We start from the raw sequence: 14,702 nt of genomic DNA, 5'->3' as shown, positions 1-14,702 counted from the left end.
TGTAACATACATCCATAAACGTGGATGCAAATGCAAAACTGCACCTCATTGCTTTTTTATCCTGCACTACCATGAACTAATGCAACGAAATGTTCTTATCTGTACTGTAAAGTTCAAATTTGAATGACAATAAAAAAGGAAGTCTAAGTCGAAGGAGTCAGACTTCCTGTTCTGTGGTTATCGTCCCATGTATCATCCTTATTCCTTATGGTCGCATCATAAGGAGCAAAACTCACTTGTGGCGTTATCCTTTAGATTCATTACTACATTAAGAGAATGACATTGATGAACTCTAAACTAAGCCAGGGGTGCCCACACTTTTTCTGCAGGCGAGCTACTTTTCAATTGACCAACTCGAGGGGATCTACCTCATTTATATATATCATTTATATTTATTTATTTATGAAAGAGACATTTTTGTAAACAAGTTAAATGTGTTTAATGATAATACAAGCATGTGTAGCACATATAGATGTCTTTCTTTCACGAAGACAAGAATATAAGTTGGTGTATTACCTGATTCTGATGACTTGCATTGATTGGAATCAGACAGTAATGATGATAACGCCCACATTTTCAAATGGAGGAGAACAAAAGTTGTCCTTTCTGTACAATACCACATGAAAGTGGTTGGTTTTTGGCATCTAATTCATCCAGCTTCCATACACTTTACAAGAAAAACATTGGCGGCAAATTCCGTAGCTTGCTTGATTGACATTCACGGCACCCGAGGGTCTTGTGAGATGACGCTGGCTGCTGCCAGTTCATTATTATGAAAAAATGACAGAGAGGAAGGCGAGAAACACTTTTTATTTCAACAGACTTTCGCGCCGTCCTTTCCGTCAAAACTCTAAAGGCCGACTGCACATTTCCTATCTTCACAATAAAAGCCCTGCTTCATGCTGCCTGCGCTAACAAAATAAGAGTCTCGGAAAGCTGGCGTGCACAAGTGATGTGCACGCCAGCTTTCTGAGGGATCGCTTGTGCACGCCAGTTTTCCGAGACTCTGTATTTAGTTAGCGCAGGCAGCATAAAGCAGGGCTTTTATTGTAAAGGTAGGAAATGTGCAGTCGGCCTTTAGAGTTTTGACGGAAGGTACGGCGCGAGAGTCTGTTGAAATAAAAAGTGTTTCTCGCCTTCCTCTCGGTCATATTTTCATAATAATGATCTTGCAGCAGCCAGCGTCATCTCACAAGACCCTCCGGTACCGTGAATGTCATTTAAGTGACGTCTTGGTGAAGATTGATGATCACTCATTTTTAGGTCTATTTTTTTTAAAAGCCTGGCTGGAGATCGACTGACACACCCCCCGCGGTCGTAATGGGCACCCCTGCTCTACGGCATTTGAGGGGTTTCTACTCTATTTACAAGCAAAATTCATTTTAATTTAAGGACCCGGTCAGATAAAAATTGATGTCTACAGAAAGCAGGATTTTTTTTTTTTTTAATTTGGTAAACTTGCCAAATTTCCTGTTTAATGTTTGTTTGCTCGGAAGAAAGTTAGTATGACTGCATACGTACAATCTTGTACCGATCCATAGCATCAGCAGATGTCTGTACTTTGGGTAGGAGACACTCGTCTACACCATACAGCAGCATAAGTGATTAAAGTCAGCCTTTTTCTGATCACCTGATGGCAAATACCTCATCAATTTTTGAGTTCAAGTCCATATCTTGACCCAATAAAGACTGGAAATCTTCAGTGGAAGGGAGAATCTGTGGAGATAAAACAGTGTGGGTATGTTGTACTTAACTCAAGTGGACAGAAGGAGGCAGCAAAGATGTGTTATATACTGTAATTTAACCCTACAATTTTGACATTCCTCGTGCTTTTAATTAGATATGATGGGTTCAGGTCTGTATGTGTCAGAGTAGTGCAGGGGTAGGGAACCTGTGGCTCTGGAGCCAGATGTGGCTCTTTGGATGACTGCATCTGGCTCGCATATACATCTTAGCTGACATTGCTTAACACCAGACCTGGGCAAATTAAGGCCCGGGGGCCACATGTGGCCCGTTATGCTTTTCAATCAGGCCCGCCGGACATTCCCAAATAATATTTTTTAGATCTTCAAGATGGAAATTGTAGCTGTCATTATGATGTTCAGTGAGTCTTAAACTATACAAAGTATTTCAATGGTTGAAATCGGCTCTTTTGCATGATATAGTTACTATGGTAATATAATTAGTTACTATGCTAATCTAATTTATTACTAAGGTAATCTAAGTCACGGCAGCTCAGACGAGGCACCAAGCAGTGTGGGTGGTGAGCGTTTCCAGAGCGGTCAACCTGAAATGCGGGTGTCAGGGACAGACGCAGAAAGACATTTTTACAACAAAGTTCTAAAGCTTTGCGATGTATCAAATATATCAGATTGTAAGTGTTTTTTTACCCTTCACTTTCATATTTTGCTGTGTTTGTTGCATTTTTGTTGCGTTTTGCTTGATTGTAAAATATGTCGATCGAGAGGGGGTGTTTTATCGTTCACAGTTAATATTGTAAATTCCACATTCTTCATTTTCATGTACATTCTGGGTGCCTTGTTCAGTAAAAAAAATTAAAATTCCATTCGGTTTTTAAGACAGTCTCTCATAACTTTTTTAGCATTCAATCAGACATCATTGTGAGTTTTTGTGTTAGTGTTCCTAAAAATCAGATATACCGGCCCCTAGACACATTTTGTTCTCTAAATTTGGCCCATCCATCCATCCATCCATCATCTTCCGCTTATCCGAGGTCGGGTCGCGGGGGCAGCAGCCTAAGCAGGGAAGCCCAGACTTCCCTCTCCCCAGCCACTTCGTCTAGCTCTTCCCGGGGGATCCCGAGGCGTTCCCAGGCCAGCCGGGAGACATAGTCTTCCCAACGTGTCCTGGGTCTTCCCCGTGGCCTCCTACCAGCTGGACGTGCCCTAAACACCTCCCTAGGGAGGCGTTCGGGTGGCATCCTGACCAGATGCCCGAACCACCTCATCTGGCTCCTCTCGATGTGAAGGAGCAGCGGCTTTACTTTGAGTTCCTCCCGGATGGCAGAGCTTCTCACCCTATCTCTAAGGGAGAGACCCAAACTCATTTCGGCCGCTTGTACCCGTGATCTTATCCTTTCGGTCATGACCCAAAGCTCATGACCATAGGTGAGGATGGGAACGTAGATCGACCGGTAAATTGAGAGCTTTGCCTTCCGGCTCAGCTCCTTCTTCACCACAACGGATCGATACAGCGTCCGCATTACTGAAGACGCCGCACCGATCCGCCTGTCGATCTCACGATCCACTCTTCCCTCACTCGTGAACAAGACTCCTAGGTACTTGAACTCCTCCACTTGGGGCAGGGTCTCCTCCCCAACCCGGAGATGGCACTCCACCCTTTTCCGGGCGAGAAATTTGGCCCCTTAAGTTAAAATAACTGCCAGGCCTGCTTAACACGATTAGTAGTGAATAATTCCGCTGGTAATCAAAGTGTTCAAAATAACGTTCAACATATAAAACATTCTCATGCGTTTTAATCCCTAAATGCATTTCCTACTGCACCTGTTCAAGAAGTCGCATCAATGGTAAGAAGTATTTTATTTATTATTGGTTAGCTTCAGAATTAAAATTTTACAAAAAAAAAAGACTTACTTAAAAGTGCATGTATTTAGTTGTATTCAGTGTTAAAAAAAATATTATATGTCTCTCACGGTAATACACTTTAAAATATTTGGCTTTCATGGCTCTCTCAGCCAAAAAGGTTCCCGACCCCTGGAGTAGTGTCAGGGAAAACCGTAGGAACAAATGAAACACATCCTAAACACAGAACATTGTGTCAAGCTGTCATCAGTACGATAGCACCGACATAGCTCGGTTGGTAGAGTGGCCGTGCCAGCAACTTGAGGGTTGCAGGTTCAATTCCCGCTTCCGCCATCCTAGTCACTGCCGTTGTGTCCTTGGGCAAGACACTTTACCCACCTGCTCCCAGTGCCACCCACACTGGTTTAAATGTAACTTAGATATTGGGTTTCACCATGTAAAGCGCTTTGAGTCACTAGAGAAAAGCGCTATATAAAATATAATTCATAATTCACAGCAAAAGGTCTCCATATGAAGACACACATTTGTATTCATTTGTTTGTGTTCTTCTAATGTAGAGGTTCTTAAACTTTTTGACCTGGAAACCCAACTTTTCCGCTACAGAGGGTCCAACTCAAATATCAACGCCGGATTAGTAATCTTACTTTTGATTTTAATTGTGTTCAATAATTATATCTAACTAACTTATAGTTCAAAAGGGTAACAACCTTGTCCAAAGAAATGAAAGCATGTGTTAATCCCAAATGTCAAAATAAAAATAAATGCTTCCAACGTAATTTGTGTCTTTATTACAAAAGTTTTATTCTTGACACTGAAGTTTTTGCATTTCAATTTTGTGAACTGAATTTTTTTAGATCGAGTTATGCTGACAATTTTATTTAAAAAAAATCAGTGTACAAAAATTCAGTGTAAAAAAAGTCAGGGTATAAAAATTCAGTGTGGAAAAAATCAGCACGTAAAGTAAAGACTGAAGTAGTGTTGTCCCGGTACCAAAATGGTTTCTGATACTTTTCGGTACTTTTTTCAAATAAAAGGGACCACAAAAAATTCCATTATTAGTTTTATTTTAACATAAATCTTACGGTACAACCAATATATGTTTCTTATTGCAATTTTGTCCTTAAATAAAATAGTAAACATACAATACACCTTGTCTTTTAGTAGTAAGTAAGCAGACAAAAGCTCCCAATTTAGCTGCTGACATATGCAGTAACATATTGTGTCATTTTTCATTACATCAATTTTGTCCAAAATATTAAGGACAAGTGGTAAAAAATGTATTATTAATCAACTTGTTCATTTACTGTTAATATCTGCTTAATTTTCTCTTTTATCCATGTTCTATCTACACTTCTGTTAAAATGTAAAATTAACTTATTCTTCTGTTGTTTGAATACTTTACATTAGTTTTGGATGATACCACAAATTCAGGTATCAATCTGATACCAAGTCATTACAGGATCATACATTGATCATATTCAAAGTCGTCATGTGTCCAGGGACATATTTCCTGAATATATAAACATAATATAATTTTTTTTTAAAACGAAAGAAGATTTTGTGATACTAATCATAGTGGTATCGACGAGATACGCTCTTGTACTCGGTATCATTATGGCGTTTGATTGTGACGCTGGTGAGCAACGGTGTGTAGTGAAGCATGTTTAGCTATTCCTCGTCCTGTAGGGATGATACTTCTAAGAAACGTACTTTATTTGTCGCCATGGAGGCGAGGATTAGTGATTTAGAAGTGTGAGAGAAAAAAAAATCGGTCTAAGCCTGGGCCCCTGGAGAGGGGGTCCAGACTGAGGCTAAGGGAAAAAACAGCTCATAGCCATAGCACACATGGAGGAAAAACGGACGTGACGACAGGCTGTCCTCAGGTCAGCATGCGGAACTGAGAGAGGAGAGCATGCGGCTGTTAAGGGGTGCAGGTTGGCAAGTATGCCCTAATTAAGCCTGTCTCAGAACCAGCCAATGAGGTGTCAGGTTTGAAGTCACGTGACATGGGTCTCGCAAAACAGCATCAAAAAGGCAGTTAACTGTGCTACCTGGGGAAAATACAACATGATTAACAATTCAATGTGGCCCGCTAAATATTGTCCAACTATAAAAATGATTCCATTGGGTAGGATCCGATTCTGTTCATAACTTTTATGGACCGAATTTCTAGGCGCAGCCAAGGCGTTGAGGGGATCCGGTTTGGTGGCCAGGGGATTAGGTCTCTGCTTTTTGCAGATGATGTGGTCCTGATGACTTCATCTGGCCGGGATCTTCAGCTCTCACTGGATCGGTTCGCAGCCGAGTGTGGAGCGACCGGAATGAGAATCAGCACCTCCAAGTCCGAGTCCATGGTTCTCGCCCGGAAAAGGGTGGAGTGCCATCTCCGGGTTGGGGAGGAGACCCTGCCCCAAGTGGAGGAGTTCAAGTACCTAGGAGTCTTGTTCACGAGTGGGGGAAGAGTGGATCGTGAGATCGACAGGCGGATCGGTGCGGCGTCTTCAGTAATGCGGACGTTGTACCGATCTGTTGTGGTGAAGAAGGAGCTGAGCCGGAAGGCAAAGCTCTCAATTTACCGGTCGATCTACGTTCCCATCCTCACCTATGGTCATGAGCTTTGGGTCATGACCGAAAGGATAAGATCACGGGTACAAGCGGCCGAAATGAGTTTGGGTCTCTCCCTTAGAGATAGGGTGAGAAGCTCTGCCATCCGGGAGGAACTCAAAGTAAAGCCGCTGCTCCTTCACATCGAGAGGAGCCAGATGAGGTGGTTCGGGCATCTGGTCAGGATGCCACCCGAACGCCTCCCTAGGGAGGTGTTTAGGGCACATCCAACCAGTAGGAGGCCACGGGGAAGACCCAGGACACGTTGGGAAGACTATGTCTCCCGGCTGGCCTGGGAACGCCTCGGGATCCCCCGGGAAGAGCTAGACGAAGTGGCTGGAGATAGGGAAGTCTGGGCTTCCCTGCTTAGGCTGCTGCCCCCGCGACCCGACCTCGGATAAGCGGAAGATGATGGATGGATGGATGGATGGATGAAGGGTAGGATCTGCCCTTTTGAGTGACATACTGTTTCTAAGTCATATGCAGCTAAACTGACTGTGATACACAATGTGACCAGCAGATGGTGCTGGATTGTGAAGTAAAGAAGACATGTTTGGATGCATTCATACAGGGAGGAATACCTGTTCATGTGTGAGTGCGAGCTCGATGTTCACAAGACAAAGTTTGGTCATTAATAGATACTGTAACACCTCATTGGCTGCTTCTGAAACAGCAGTGGTCCCCAACCACCGGGCCGCAGAAGAATTTTTTATTCAATTTTATTAAAAAAATATTAATAATGATAAAAAATTGTATTTATTTATTTTTTGTTTTTATTTGTATTAAATCAACATAAAAAAACACAATATACACTGACAATTAGAGCACCAACCACAAAAACCTCCCTTTTTCATGACAAAAACGTCCCTTTTTCATGACAAAGAAAAAAAAAAAAAAATAGGATCCCCCGGGCCGCAGGACAATTTATTAAGCGTTGACCTGTCCGCGGATACAAAAAAGTTGGGGACCACTGTGATACAGGATCGATGGCTTCTGTCTTAATTTACCGGAAGTGAGTCTTGCATTTTGCAGCAGCAATTTTTTTTACACAAAAATGCTATACACTGAATTTTTATACATTTAATTTTTTTACACTGAATTTTTAAACATTGAATTTGTTTACACTGTTTTTATATATACTGAATTAATTTAGACTGGATTTCTTTAAATTGAATTTATATACAATGATTTTTTAAACACTCAATTTATTTTCAATTAAATTGTCAGCATACTTTGATGTAAAAAAAAGTATGTTCGCACAATTGAAACGCAAAAAAACCTTCATACCAACCACATATACTGCATTAAAATGAGAAATTAAATAACTGATGAAAAATAAATTAACATACAATTATGTAGTGCTGAAATAAACAAACTAAATTAATAATAAATCATAATAACATATATGCTTCTTAAATAAACTCTCAATTAAGTGAAAATACATCTTCACCACTTTAGTTGTGATTTTGCGTTTTAGGAACTTTTCTAAGACTTTAGCTACCAGACTTCTTCTGTTTGTTTGTTAATGTAATTACTGCCACTAGTGGTGGAAAAGTGTATTACAAATGAGTACAGCTGCGGCCAATGCAAACCGTAGCTGAGAAACAGATATTTTTTAGCAGCTGTCACGCCAAATTTCTTCCCCCCTACAAAAACCTCCCCCCCGTGACAGACCCTCTAATGCCTGAAGGACCCCAATGAGGGTGGAAGGACCTTAAAGCAGCCCACACAGCTGCCTGTTTTAAAAGCATTATAATTGGCTGATTGTTATTGGTGAAAAATAACGGTAAGGAAAAAATATTAGCATTCCAGCATGCTAACCTTTCAAGCTATTTTTGCTTCGCTAATTTTGCAGCTGTAACCCTTAAGAGTCATATAACTTGCTTAAAGCAGCCCACACAGCTGCCTGTTTTAAAAGCATTATAATTGGCTGATTGTTATTGGTGAAAAATAACGGTAAGGAAAAAATATTAGCATTCCAGCATGCTAACCTTTCAAGCTATTTTTGCTTCGCTAATTTTGCAGCTGTAACCCTTAAGAGTCATATAACTTGCTTAAAGCAGCCCACACAGCTGCCTGTTTTAAAAGCATTATAATTGGCTGATTGTTATTGGTGAAAAATAACGGTAAGGAAAAAATATTAGCATTCCAGCATGCTAACCTTTCAAGCTATTTTTGCTTCGCTAATTTTGCAGCTGTAACCCTTAAGAGTCATATAACTTGCTTAAAGCAGCCCACACAGCTGCCTGTTTTAAAAGCATTATAATTGGCTGATTGTTATTGGTGAAAAATAACGGTAAGGAAAAAATATTAGCATTCCAGCATGCTAACCTTTCAAGCTATTTTTGCTTCGCTAATTTTGCAGCTGTAACCCTTAAGAGTCATATAACTTGCTTAAAGCAGCCCACACAGCTGCCTGTTTTAAAAGCATTATAATTGGCTGTCGTTGGTGAAAAATAACGGTAAGGAAAAAATATTAGCATTCCAGCATGCTAACCTTTCAAGCTATTTTTGCTTCACTAATTTTGCAGCTGTAACCCTTAAGAGTCATATAACTTGCTTAAAGTAGCCCACACAGCTGCCTGTTTTAAAAGCATTATAATTGGCTGATTGTTATTGGTGAAAAGTAACGGTAAGGAAAAAATATTAGCATTCCAGCATGCTAACCTTTCAAGCTATTTTTGCTTCGCTAATTTTGCAGCTGCAACCCTTAAGAGTCATATAACTTGCTTAAAGCAGCCCACACAGCTGCCTGTTTTAAAAGCATTATAATTGGCTGATTGTTATTGGTGAAAAATAACGGTAAGGAAAAAGTATTAGCATTCCAGCATGCTAACCTTTCAAGCTATTTTTGCTTCGCTAATTTTGCAGCTGTAACCCCTTAAGAGTCATATAACTGGCTTAAAGCAGCCCACACAGCTGCCTGTTTTAAAAGCATTATAATTGGCTGTCGTTGGTGAAAAATAACGGTAAGGAAAAAATATTAGCATTCCAGCATGCTAACCTTTCAAGCTATTTTTGCTTTGCTAATTTTGCAGCTGTAACCCTTAAGAGTCATATAACTTGCTTAAAGCAGCCCACACAGCTGCCTGTTTTAAAAGCATTATAATTGGCTGTCATTGGTGAAAAATAACGGTAAGGAAAAAATATTAGCATTCCAGCATGGCAAGAGTCATATAACTTGGTAGTATCATGCCCTCATTGGGGTCCTTCAGGCATTAAAGGGGCTGTCACACCAAATGTCTTCCGGGGGGAAGGTTTTTGGCGTGACACAGCCAGTCAATCCAATTAAAAAGACACACATACATGATTTGAAACAAAATGTCCACAGATTTCTCCTCCAACTTACAGGGATGTCGGTGTTGATCACATTCACTATCTTTTCCAGCTCATTGCAGTTTTGACACGCTGGGTCTGAAAGTGTTGTCTGGATATTTTGTGCGGCTTCTTGCGTGTCTTTCTGGAGCTTCTCCATGCTGCTTTGCAGCTTGTTCAGGCTTTTCTGCTGACTTTGCATATTCTTCATCTCTGAAGATAAACATGACAACAATGTCAGCAAGATTTTAGCATATACAAAAAAAAAACAATTCATTGAGCACCATAGAGAACAACCCATTTTGACACTTTCTAAGAATTTAAAAATGTTACTTAAGGAAAATTGCACTTTTTTTTAGGAATTTTGCCTATAATTCACAATCATTGTGGAAGACATGAGAATGGATTTTATTTTTTTAATGCATTCAAACTCGTAAATACAAGTTTACGTACAACAGCCAATGGGGGAGGTCCAATATTCGGCCCATAAAACACGATAAATACCCTTCCAAAAACCACCTACAATACTTTATTTACATTTCGTGACTTGACTATTAACCAAGTATTAGTGATATTGTTATTATAAGTGCTAACGCAGACAAACTATTTATAGCGGCGCTCTGATCACTGACTTCTGTGCCTATATTGATATCATTGAATGGTGAGCTGCTTCCTTGCTCGGAATAGTTTACTGTGCTTCTCACCTGGATAGTAAAAGGATGAGGGTGTATTCCGGCAAGCTGGTCCACTTTGACAGCCAATTTATACCAGGAAATGGCAAGAACAACACAGAAAGACACTTAATTCCACACTCCTTTTTTTTCGCAAGGATTATGAGAATGGGAATATGTGAACATACCCGCAGTCGGCATCCTAATAACAGCAGACCTCGCACAGTAAGTAACGCTTTTAATGTGTGACTCAAAGGAGAGAGTTGGGTCGAAAATAATACCCAGATTTTTTACCGAGTCACCTTGTTTTATTATTTGGTTGTCAAATGTTAAAGTGGTATTATTAAATAGAGTTCGGTGTCTAGCAGGACCGATAATCAGCATTTCCGTTTTTTTGGCGTTGAGTTGCAAAAAGTTAGCGGACATCCATTGTTTAATTTCATTAAGACACGCCTCCAGCTGACTACAATCCGGCGTGTTGGTCAGCTTTAGGGGCATGTAGAGTTGGGTGTCATCAGCATAACAGTGAAAGCTAACACCGTATTTGCGTATGATGTCACCTAGCGGCAGCATGTAGATGCTGAAGAGTGCAGGGCCAAGGACCGAACCCTGGGGAACTCCACACGTTACCAATGCTAGTGTTGCTAACGTTTGCTTCTTTCTGTCCCACTCCTTAATATTATGTTGTTGTATGTGAACTATTATATTGGACAAGTGAAGAGTTACAGTGTATATGTAACAAGTGGACAAAGTGCACAATAGCAATTTTTTGGATCCCCACAGGCAGGGAGGAACGCAGCTAGCTAGAATTAAAGCTACAGACACACCAGAAGGTGTTTTAGTAAAAAATATTTTACACTTTTTGGGCAACACACTGCTAATCCAGTATTAAGGAACTCTTTCAGACCTATTTAAAGGTGTTGAAACATAGTATGATATGAGACACAACTTCCAAATACCTTCATCCAGAACTCTGACTGACTTCATTACATCTTCCAGCTCGTTTTTTTTTACGCGATCCCAGATCTGCTGACCAAACTTGTTGCCAAAATCTGGAAATCAACACATATTAGCAGACATCATTAAAACATAAACAAAAGCAAGAACATAGATGACATGTTTTCTTACTGTTACCATCTATTTGGTTTTCAAAGTTTTCTATAATCCTGTTGCCTTCCTCGAAAATGTACTGGGCATCCTGGAGACATGATGGAAATTCTTGTATTATTATTTGAAATTCATATATTGGGTCAAAGGAATTTTAGGCTGAGAAAAAAATGTAACATATTTGTGTGTTTTGATGAGAGTATTGACCCTGCAGAGAAATGGTTGGGTGGGATTAAAAAGTTTGTTTGCAATACAAACAAAAAGTTGTGGTCTCTTGGAAGATGGATGAATCGTTAACAAGACACTAGGGTTTGAAACGCCGCAGCAATGAATCAGTGCTGATAACTTATCCTGACATCTGTGCTTCATTTTCAATTGACCATTTAGTGGTCGATTGTACGGAATATGTACTGTACTGTGCAATCTACTAATAAAAGTTTCAATCAATCAATCAATCAATCAAAAACCATGCTTATGCTCTATAAATAAATAAAAGCATGTAAAATACCTCACCTGTGCCAAGTCTTAGTTTTAAAGGATGTCTTTCTTATATTTGGGCAATTATATGATCTGTTTGGTCGTTTAAATGATAAATGGGTTGTACTTGTATAGCACTTTTCTACCTTCAAGGTACTCAAAGCGCTTTGACACTACTTCCACATTTACCCATTCACACACACATTCACACACTGATGGAGGGAGCTGCCATGCAAGGCGCTAACCAGCACCCATCAGGAGCAAGGGTGAAGTGTCTTGCTCAGGACACAACGGACGTGACGAGGTTGGTACTAGGTGGGGATTGAACCAGGGACCCTCGGGTTGCGCACGGTCACTCTGCCACTGCGCCACGTTCGTATGCGCAAGGTAGGATTTAAAATTCCATCCATTTTCTGCCGCTTATTCCCTTTGGGGTCTTGGTGCTGGTGCCTATTTCAGCTACAATCAAATATTATCTAGTCTAATGTCCTCTCATGTAGTCTCATGTCCTCATCTTGCCAAATGTTCTTATAGTAACTGTTCTCGCACAGTCAAATGTCCCCGTCTAGCCAATGGTATTCAAGCAGCTTCATTTAAAGGCCTACTGAAATGAGATTTTCTCATTTAAACGGGGATAGCAGGTCCATTCTATGTGTCATACTTGATCATTTCGCGATATTGCCATATTTTTGCCGAAAGGATTCAGTAGAGAACATCCATGATAAAGTTTGCAACTTTCGGTGCTAAGAGAGAAGCCCTGCCTCTACCAAAAGTAGCAGACGATGACGTCGCAAGTGTGGGGGCTCCTCACATATTCACATTGATATTAATGGGAGCCTCCAACAAAAAGTGCTATTCGGACCGAGAAAACGACAATTTCCCCATTAATTTGAGCGAGGATGAAAGATTCGTGTTTGAGGATATTGATAGTGACGGACTACAAAAAAATAAAATAAATATGCATTGGGACAGATTCCGATGTTTTTAGACACATTTACTAGGATAATTCTGGGAAATCCCTTATCTTTCTATTGTGTTGCTAGTGTCTTAGTGAGTTAAATAGTACCTGATAGTCGGAGGGATGTGTCCACGGGTGTCTCAGGGGAGTCGACGGCAGCTTTATGGACGGCACAAGCTCAGCTTTTCTCCGGTAAGAAGCGACGTTTTAACCACAATTTTCTCACCGAAACCTGCTGGTTGACATTCCGTCGTGTTTCATGTTCGCTTGACCGCGCTCTGATCCATAGTAAATTTTCACCTCCAGGAATTTTAAACAAGGAATCACCGTGTGTTTGTGTGGCTAAAGGCTAAAGCTTCCCAACTCCATCTTTCTACTTTGACTTCTCCAATATTAATTGAACAAATTGCAAAAGATTCAGCAACACAGTTCTCCAAAATACTGTGTAATTATGCCGTTAAAGCAGACGACTTTTAGCTGTGTGTGTGCGCGTATTGTTCATATTTCCTAAAAACCCGTGACGTCTTGCGTACGCGTCATCATTCCACGACGTTTTCAAGACGAAACTCCCGGGAAATTTAAAATTGCAATTTAATAAACTAAAAAGGCCGTATTGGCATGTGTTGCAATGTTAATATTTCATCATTGATATAAAAACTATCAGACTGCGTAGTGGCTTTCAGTAGGCCTTTAAACACAATTGGATGCAGTGTCCCTCACACATGAAAGCTCTTGGGTCCCCAGCTCCCACCACACCACAAAAAAAACACATGAGCATTTGTAAAGGCAGCCTTTTTGATACAGCAGCTGTATTTGTGCAGGTGTCCCTAATGGAGTGATCACATCATGTCTCCCACCTTAGGTATTGCAGTGGTGAAGTTGTTGACGTTTTCCATGGTTTTCTCAAGCTTTGCCTGGCTCTGGTACACACTAGCTTTAAGTATCTGGTTGCTGTTGAACATGCAGATGTTCCCGGCACTGCGATCACACAATTTCACATGACTCACAATATTGACAATTACCGTGATCATTTGTTAAAAAGAAACACTCACAATAAAAAGATTGTGATGACGAGGACGCTGCAGTAGTAGATTGTTCTGGGACGCCGGAGGTCATGAGTGTCCTTTGGGTGCGTATTGTTGCCACAATTGCAGCACACCAAAAATATGAATATTATAGGCATCAGAATGATGTAGACTATGCCGATAGCTGCGCACACCAGGAAGCCCGCCTCATATTTCAACACCTAAAGACATATAAACATAGAACATGTTAGTTACTGTACATGTAGAATAGATTAATTCGCCGCTTGGCATGATAGATTTTGTATTGTAGCTAAGTATGTTCATTACAGGGAGGTACAGTACTTAGGAGATGGCAGGAAACTATGGACACACATCAGCAGCCAAGCTATTCCGAATTAAATGGAGTGCTTACCCAAATCAACTGGAAACGTCCAGGGTCAGCTGGAACAAATGGAGAACTGTCCATTGAGTAAGTCAGTATATTATCAGGGGCCATAGCTCCACAGCCACAGATCCACTATTAACCACTAATATCACAGTCTAAATGAAAGCTTGTTCCCATAGGCACCATAAACTGTTAATAATGTTTAGACAAAAGTGTATATTATATATACTATTATATATATAAATGATAAATGGGTTGTACTTGTATAGCGCTTTTCTACCTTCAAGGTACTCAAAGCGCTTTGACACTACTTCCACATTTACCCATTCACACACACATTCACACACTGATGGAGGGAGCTGCCATGCAAGGCGCCAACCAGCACCCATCAGGAGCAAAGGTGAAGTGTCTTGCTCAGGACACAACGGACGTGACGAAGTTGGTACTAGGTGGGATATATCCATCCATCATCCATCATCTTCCGCTTATCCGAGGTCGGGTCGCGGGGGCAACAGCCTAAGCAGGGAAACCCAGACTTCCCTATCTCCAGCCACTCCGTCTAGCTCTTCCCGGGGGATCCCGAGGCGTTCCCAGGCC

The 14,702-nt window shown here is 40.8% G+C and overlaps 1 protein-coding gene across 3 annotated transcripts in view; it reads right to left on the bottom strand.

Moving 5' to 3' along the window:
* LOC133558959 (prominin-1-A-like) overlaps nucleotides 1-14,702 on the bottom strand; it is a 95,720-nt gene that overhangs the window by 53,077 nt on the left and 27,941 nt on the right. For all 3 annotated transcript variants that reach the window (XM_061910169.1, XM_061910168.1, XM_061910170.1), the window contains exons 4-9: nucleotides 13,748-13,941; nucleotides 13,553-13,673; nucleotides 11,288-11,351; nucleotides 11,113-11,205; nucleotides 9,517-9,695; nucleotides 1,645-1,716 (exon numbers count right to left, since the gene is read on the bottom strand). In XM_061910169.1, coding sequence (XP_061766153.1) covers nucleotides 1,645-1,716; nucleotides 9,517-9,695; nucleotides 11,113-11,205; nucleotides 11,288-11,351; nucleotides 13,553-13,673; nucleotides 13,748-13,941 — 723 coding nt within the window. The remainder of the gene's footprint in view (nucleotides 1-1,644; nucleotides 1,717-9,516; nucleotides 9,696-11,112; nucleotides 11,206-11,287; nucleotides 11,352-13,552; nucleotides 13,674-13,747; nucleotides 13,942-14,702) is intronic.

The sequence above is a fragment of the Nerophis ophidion genome, linkage group LG09, assembly GCF_033978795.1.
Source record: "Nerophis ophidion isolate RoL-2023_Sa linkage group LG09, RoL_Noph_v1.0, whole genome shotgun sequence".
Classification (NCBI taxonomy): Eukaryota; Metazoa; Chordata; class Actinopteri; order Syngnathiformes; family Syngnathidae; genus Nerophis; species Nerophis ophidion.
The sequence above is the reverse complement of the archived record's forward strand: the minus strand, read 5'-3'. Positions and strand labels throughout refer to the sequence as shown.